The 8583-nt window shown below is 32.3% G+C and overlaps 1 protein-coding gene across 1 annotated transcript in view; it reads left to right on the forward strand.

Moving 5' to 3' along the window:
• The first annotated feature begins 425 nt into the window (after positions 1 to 425).
• Positions 426 to 8583, forward strand: part of LOC111613131 (cytochrome P450 3A8-like) — a 37325-nt gene continuing 29167 nt past the window's right edge. The window contains exons 1-3 of the mRNA XM_023354451.1: positions 426 to 591; positions 4717 to 4813; positions 6127 to 6179. Of these exons, the coding sequence (XP_023210219.1) occupies positions 533 to 591; positions 4717 to 4813; positions 6127 to 6179 (209 nt within the window). The 5' untranslated portion in view covers positions 426 to 532. The remainder of the gene's footprint in view (positions 592 to 4716; positions 4814 to 6126; positions 6180 to 8583) is intronic.

The raw sequence follows: 8583 nt of genomic DNA on the forward strand, positions 1-8583 counted from the left end.
AAAAGACAGAATGAGTCAAAATTGAAAAAGAATGGAATAGAACAGAACGCTTTGAAACAAGAATATCAGAATAGTAAATTTTTATTAATTGATTGAAAAATGAGCAGGTAAACACTTTATTGAACATTTCAATTTTATTAATGCAATTTTCTAAGCATTTAGAAACTATTCGATTGAAAAATGGAAGTCGTACATGATAATTTTATAATAATTGGTATAAATAAAAAATATATTGTTTCGAAGAATAAACGTACAAATAGTATAAAAGGCGAAAGCTATTTATAAAGTCATGACAGAAATTTATAGGTTTTCATTACGATTGGATAAGAATGTCACGTGAATAACCTTATCGAAATATTGGCCTCCAATAGGGATTTCTTTTAACGATAATGACGTTATACTATTGAATTTCCGATAGTGACGCTGTCAAACAATCTCAAATACTCTATAATATTGTAAGCGAAATTGTCTGTAGGAATAGAATCGATTTCGACAACAACAACAGAATCGATTTAATTGAATATAAAAAAATATGATTGAAAATGCAATATTTTTTGCTTTGTTATTTCTTTTATTATTTTTGTGGTATCGGTAAGTATTTTTTTCTTTTTCTAAAATTATAAATGTATTTAGAATAGACTGGGAAATATGAATATAATAATAAAACTACCGTATATTAAAATATTTATGAATATTATAAGCAAATAATTCGTTTTAATGTACCGTTAAAAGTAGCCTTCTAATTGTATAATTTAAATAAAACTGACGATTTCAAAATTATAAATTTAAAATTTGACTAAAATTACAGTAAAACTTCGCTAAGTCGAACCGCTTTAACTCGAAGCAGTCTACAGGTCTCATGCACAGTATATAGGATTTTTCATACAACACGGTTTCTTTAAGTCGAAATTATTACTTTTTTAACGCAAACTTATTTTCCCGTGTATCCTCCGTTTTTTGACAGATCTGTGATCTTCATTTTCTCTAATGTTTTGTATCAGCGCTGTCCAACTGGCGGCCCGCGGGCCATATACGGCCCGCCAAATAATTTTTACGGCCCGCGAGTACATTTTAATATGAATAAATTTATGTTACTAAATTATTATTATTAATATTAAAATTATTTTACTACCGTGTTTACCCGAAAATAAGACAGTGTCTTATATTAATTTTTGCTCTGAAAAATGCGCTAGGTCTTATTTTTTCCAGGAAGAAGAATTCACATTTATTATTGAACAAAAAAATTCCCAAGACGAACTTACACGAGAGTGACGTATATCCGGTGTGTCGAACTGTCGCGTTTTTATAGCGTCAACATCGGACTCGCTGACCAATTAGTGCTTACAGACCGTAGCACTATGCAAATGTCATGTAGCGTGATTCCCGGCGACCAATTAACCATCACCAACCTTCTTGGCCCCCGAAATGTTTGGTGAAGAAAATATGGCCCGCGGGCTATGATAAGTTGGACAGCGCTGTTTTGTATGAATACAGACTATTCAGATAAAGACTACTTCTCCATGCTGAACACAACATCATGCCATTACAACCTCACCTTGACATCTTTTTACTGATACAGTATATTACTAAAATTCTGACTAGGAGACAAGGAAACTTAACAACGCATTCAAAAGCGCAATAAACTGTATTCAATTTATTAATCATTTTGTGAATAGATTCTTGAGAAACGGCTTGATAATGGGTCATTTACGGCATCAGAAAAATTCGAGAGAATCGAGTATTAAACTCGTTAACTCGAAGTACTTTTATTCTTTAAATTTCGACTTGAGATTTTACTGTATTCTAAATTTAAAAAGTATAGAGAATAATTATAAAAGTAGTTTTAATTTTTAATCAACTCGGTTCAAAAATTATTTTGATCTATATTTGTCTTATGTAAGAATAATCAAAGTGCAAATTCTCTAACAAAAAAATAAAAATGAAATGATTTTATCTCGGAAGGTTTAAAGTTTTTCAAGATTGTTTAGATACAAAAAACGATAAAGGAAATATTAAACTTAATAGTCGGATTTAAGGAATCTATTATACAGTTTTATCTGGAAACATTAAATATGATCGAGAGTATTCGTAAATTTCAAGGCCTGAATCGAAAAGGTAATGAGTCTTATCAAACAATGAACACATCAAATCGTTTATAAAATTCAATAGAATTATATCAAATGAACATTTAATATAATTTCTGTTGTCCATTGTAACAGTATCTACACAGCAAAGAAAAAACAACAAGTTACAGAAAGTAAAACATTATTTTATTATAATTGTAAAAATGCACTCAAATATGTTATTTATGTATTATTACTTTTTATAAAAATGAACTTTTTGTAAATAAAATAACTTAGGAAAAGGTCCCCTGTCCCCTATACTAGTCCATTAGTATATATCCTTATCGACGACTCTCTAAGGGCGTCAACTCCAAGGGTTTAGAACACATTAGGCATCGCACAAGAATTTAATTTAATTAAATAGTGCCAGCATCCGATAGTTGAAGAAGAAAATTATTTTTATCCGTGACGGTAGCTATACAACAATGCTGATAAAAGTTATCGATGTTGTTTTGTATTAACTATCAGTTTTAATCTTAATTTTGTTATGGAAAATTTACGAATATAACTGATAGTCGATAGACTGTCGAAACTATCTCTCGTTGTCTGAAATACTGTTTTAATTAATTAATTCAAACTGTTTTCTGATATCTACTGTGGCTACATTCTTGTAAAAATATGGATTCTCTAAAGTGTAATGTAAAATACTGTAGAAATCTCCGGATGATAAGTGAAGCGTGCAATACCATAATGTTGTAAATGCCAAAAAACAAACTTATCAGAAGAGGATAAAAACACTGTTTCTAGTGAATGAATAGCCTACATTTCAATTTTACAATAAAATACTGTAATAAAAAACAAACTAACTAGTTACAAATTTTCTGAAATAGCCAATGATGTAAATATAAACTGTAATGTTTTAAATGCCAAAAGTCATATGACTTGCACTTTGGTTCTTTAAACTTGATGGTTTCATATATATTCAACTTAAAATACAGCCACTTACAGTGCCTTTATTGCCACAATATGATTCAGCAGAACTAAAGCACGTGCCCTCTGTCATTTTTCAGAGATTGTTACTATTACCTTTGAATAATTTTACTTACCTAATTTTACCTAGTTGAAGTCATTAGGTGGCTGGATGGCCGAGCGGTCAGGGTGGCAGCATACCTCTCTGGGGAACCTGGAATCAAATCCGGTCGGATCAAAAATTCTCCAGGAATTTTTCGTGGGGAGGTCCGTCCTGATATGTGGGGCCCCGTTCCTCATTACCCGGCCGCCCATTGTGGGCCTGGCTAAATCCATAATAGGCTTTCTAAAAGAGGTCCTCTTATTGCCCACAGGGCAAAACTAGTAAAACAAAAGTCGTAGTCATGCGATATTCGTTAATATATATGCAGTAGAGCGTCGATTTTCCGAAAGTCAATCATCCGAAAGAATTTCAGTTGGCAAATTTAAATTTTCGCCAGTGCTGTGGCGCTTCAATCTTTTGCTATGTCTTGGGTTACTCAAATATTTTACGTTTTTGATACTAAATTAACATCTGAAGTATAATTTTTTATTGTTTTTATATTTTTCAATATATTTATTTTGTTTGTACAAAATAAAAAAATAATTTTTAACGATACAATAGTCTTTGTTAGGCTTAACATCGACGAAAATTCAACGCGAAGCGACACGCAACGGAGAAAAATTTCGACATCGGATACGTTAAACTATTTTTTCGTACGTAAATCAGTTATCCGAAATATCAGTTATCCGGACAACCCCAGTCTCCAATTGATTCGGAAAATCGACGCTCTACTGTATATTTATTTATTTTTTTAAAGTAACTAAAATGCTAGCCCTTGGTTCAAATAGAAGATTAAAGGGACCATCCGGTAGTCTATTAATTTTCAGTTAAACTACAATATAAAATTTAAATAATAGCAAAAGTTTAAAAAAATAGAAATTTTGTTGAATTATGATAAAAATCTCCATTTAAAAAATACTTAAGTTTCAAAACATTATGACAGTCGCTCAAGTTAAAATTATATGCTGCGCCATCTGTTACGAGATGTTATTTAAAAAGAAATTTTATATTATAAATTATCATAAAACAGGGAAAAGCGGCTTAAATTTGAGGGTAGAGAAGTTTTCACACAAATATTGTAAATGTCAGTAACATTAAAAATTTTCGTTAATTAAGTCCGACTCCACTCCAGATATGATATATAGCTCTATCCCGTTGAATTCCGAACTCCAAAATTTAATAGCATTAATGCCTCTTATATACACGATACCACGCCAAGTTTCATTTTATAATCATTACTCATCCTGAGATATTAAACGAAATAGACGCCAACACACACACACACAGTGTTTAGTAGATTTATCCACTGGGTTACTGGTGGGCTTTTTTGTTCACGTTGATTTGTTATTGCAACTAATTTTATAATTATGAAAGAAACGATTTCTTGTTATTGTAAGTAAACTAATTGTGAGGAGAGATTTCTCGTTAATACGAGAATTATTTGTGTCATAGGAACTACATATTAAATATTATTTTATGCGATCTATATTTTTCATCAAATATAAAAATATTTATGCTTCATTAAAATCTTTATTTTTTGGAAGATCTCAAATAACAAAATCGAATTAATGTTTATTACAGAAAGCGTAAGAATGACATGACATTTTTTGAAAGATTGAACATACCGGGACCAAGACCACATTTCATAACAGGAAATCTTTCCGAATATACTGAAAAGGTGAGAATTCGAATAATTAAATAACTATCTATACAATTAGAAATACATTCTATGTATTTTATATATTACTTGAAATTGTAAGGTAAGTGTACTAAATATGGACATGGCCACAAGCCAGTTTTTACGTTTTTGACCGAGGTATCACTAGATTATATCCCCGATCAATGCGCATTCAGAAGAAAAGTTTCCGCAATGACCACGATGCAAATCGACCACGAAATTGCAGAGACAGAAAAAATTTTTTGACAGGATTACTATAAAGTTACAAGTTTCTTTCGCTATCTATTCTATAAATGCTGCAGATTATTACAGCCGGTTTTTTGGACATTTTTTCTGATTAATAGTAGTTTTAAACATATGACAGTTTAGAAAAATTCGGCAGATCTGTGACTTATTTACTCTTCCACTGTTTAGGTTCCTAATACGTCTAATTAAGCGTCTACCATTAATTAAAAACTTTTCAGCTTTAATAATATGATATAATTTTGTAATTTTGTATTTCATTCGAGTTAATACAGTAAAACAACTAACGTTTAATTAACAATTTCACAATAACAACCGATAAACAAATTCTTGCTCTTCTTTACGAATCCGTGGTCCTAAATTGAGGACAAAGACGACGCAATATGGTTGCAGTGAATACAGTATCGCTACAAGTCTTTTTTTAAACAAAAATCCTTTAACGAAACGGATTCGAAAATTTTATTTACTTCTCAAAAAGAACGAACTCTTAACCATACAGCGTTCGAAAATCTCTCTTTCGTCATGGCGTTCCAGATTCTTCTCTTCTTTTTTGAAATTTTTACTTTTTCTTTTCACATTCTTTTTTGTTTAAATTTAAACTTCTGCATTCTTAGAACAATAAATAAATTAATATAAATATAAATCCGACAAAGTATATACCGTAGAGTAACATAACATATATATATATATATATAACACAGATCACACTGGGAGAGGGGAGCGAGTAGGTCCAATATTATTACACCCCCGCCGCAAGATAGGTGTTAATGTGTGGATCCGAACACGAATCTGAAACAACTCCGAAAGAACAAGGATATAACGGAACAGAGCCTTCACGAAGTTACACAAAGTTCACGCACACGATACACATCTCACAATTTTCATTTACACGAGTTATGCCTGTAGTCTCTATCCTAATGTGTCTAAGTAAAAATGAAAAGAGGTTGTCCGAAATGTATATTCTCTAGTAAAAGTCTGTTTATCCATCTTAATTGTCTTCCTATATAATTCGTTCTCTCAAACAATTTTAAACTTACTCATAATAATTAATGTTTGTTTTGTACGAGTAGGGATTTGAAAAATGCCAATTGGAATGGATAGAGAAATATGGAAATATTGTAGGGTAATATATACTTTTTACTTATTTTTAATATTAAACATAACTTAAATCTTCTATTTAATTAATAATGAAATATTATTTGATTATGTAAACTTTTAAAAGATAGAATATATTAAAAATCAATTAGTAAAAGTTAAAAATATCCATAAGCTGTTGAAGATAAACTTAAGATATTAAGTTTGTAAATAAAATTAATTATATTTTTATGATTATTTATAAATTTGTAGCTTTTAAGATATAATTTCAAATATTCTACACAATTGTATCGTGCAATCTTGGAACCATCATATTTCCTGATGTGTGATAGGAAATGCGAAACTTTATGATACACTGTGAGAATGTCGGTAAATTTTGAAGTCGGTGACTACCATTCAGAACTACAATCAAACCGCCGTAAAGTACTGTATATTTATACCAGAATGTAGCAGGTGCACGTCAGTCATAAACGCAATGTTTGGTCAGGAAATATTTTATACAGTCGACCCCCCTATAAGATAGAGATACGTTCCATTCTCTAGGAATCCGCTTTCTTACGAATCCTTCCAATCACAACCCGACACGTATCAAGTTTACGGACTACGGCTGTTTGAAAGATTTTCTTCCATAAAATTAATCGATTCTAGACTAATCCGACTCAACATTTCCAAAATACGTATATATTTTTTGGGAATAATCNTGTTGTAAATAACGTAGTTAATTATTAACAACACAAAATCCTGATTTTTATTTATTTATTTATTTTAGTTTTAAAACTATTCAAAGTAGATTTTCATTTTATATTAAAAGCATTAACAAATCGATAAAGAAATTTATTTAAAATAAACTTTAAAATGTTTTCAGTATTAAATTTTGAAGAAGGAAGAAATAAAGTTTATTATAAAAAATATAAGAAATATACAGCGAAACCTCCATTCATTTAATGGAAAACTCCTGACCCTTCAAATAAGACACCCTTTATATTTTCCTCTAAATAGCGGACAAAATTCTCTGTCCCGACGGTGTCCGCTATTCGGGGATTATACTGTACAGTCGACCCCCCTATAACACTATTGATAATTCCGTTTTATATGAATTCCATGTTGTACGAGTCACTTAGCTTTTACAAATACGTGTGCCGGGCTGTGACCGGCTCACGTATTTGTAAAATCTAAGTGACTCGTACAACATGGAATTCATATAAAACGGAATAATCAACAGTGTTATGGGGGTCGACTGTAATTTGATACGATTATGAAATTAATGAAAAATTTCCTTGTTATTTATTTTATATAGCAAGTAATCAATATCTGTTCGGGTGTTATTTACAAATAATTTTTAAAGGGATATATTTTGTTCCAATCACGTCAGATGGGGTGCTTGTTTTCAATGAAGTACTGTACCTATATTTTTAGTCATGGCATTATCATATCGTAGTATTTTTCGAGTGGACTCCGTCTCCGCTCATAGCGGTGGTAACCAGACCCTAAACACTGGCGTTCGGTTGTGGATTCGCGCCTCGATCGGACAAGACTGGCAGCAGGGGTTTTTCCGGGTTTCCTCTTTGCAGATAATGCCTAAATGGGGGCTAGCTTTCCCTAAAGTCCTTCTGGAAGGAATCTATCTCCCTTTGCGTCTCTTCCGGCCATCTTCTATAAGGTAGCTCTCCGGTCGTATGACAATCATTCACCTGTCTTTTGGAGTAAGAGCGAATAGCTATAAACTCCATATGAAATGAAATCGTAGTAGTCAAATTCACAAACGATATACGAGACGTTACGGAATTTTCACAAAACGTTCATATTACAAGTAAAACGTATGTACAGTTACAAAACAATTACAAAACGTCAGGTGTAACAAAGTTCAAATACTTTTAATCCACGACAACAGGTCCGTCGAAAAGACACCTTGCGACGAACTTCTTCGGACGTAAGTTACCGCACAGCGAGACGAAACAATCTTCTAAGCAAGCTTAGACGAAGCTAGACGAACGTGATGTATCCTAGGCCAGGGGTCGGAATTAGCGGCTTGCGAGCCGCATGCGGCTCTTTGCATAGACGTTTGCGGCTCTTCGGAAATAAACTCCAATTTCATCTCACCTCATTTCACCGCAGCCTTATAACTTATGAGTTTATGAGATAGAGCCGCCGAACAAACTTCGACTTGTTCTCCGTCCACACATGACCACACTCGCGTTGATCAATATGAGTCGCATAAGAGTGGTAGCATTTGAAGCATATCTATATATATATAACCAATTGAACGCGTGTCCGTTCATCCGTGTAACGTTATGCCGAAAACGGCCACTAGAGGCGCCTCTGTAGTGTGACGTATTTCGCACATTTAAATTAATATGCGGCTCTCTGGTACTTTTGTTATCCTGTTTTCATGACAATTTGGCTCTTCTCACTTGACAAACTGCCGACCCCTG

Source organism: Centruroides sculpturatus, unplaced genomic scaffold, assembly GCF_000671375.1.
Source record: "Centruroides sculpturatus isolate CEXI.00-Female unplaced genomic scaffold, Cexi_2.0 scaffold1733, whole genome shotgun sequence".
In the NCBI taxonomy this organism is placed as follows: domain Eukaryota; kingdom Metazoa; phylum Arthropoda; class Arachnida; order Scorpiones; family Buthidae; genus Centruroides; species Centruroides sculpturatus.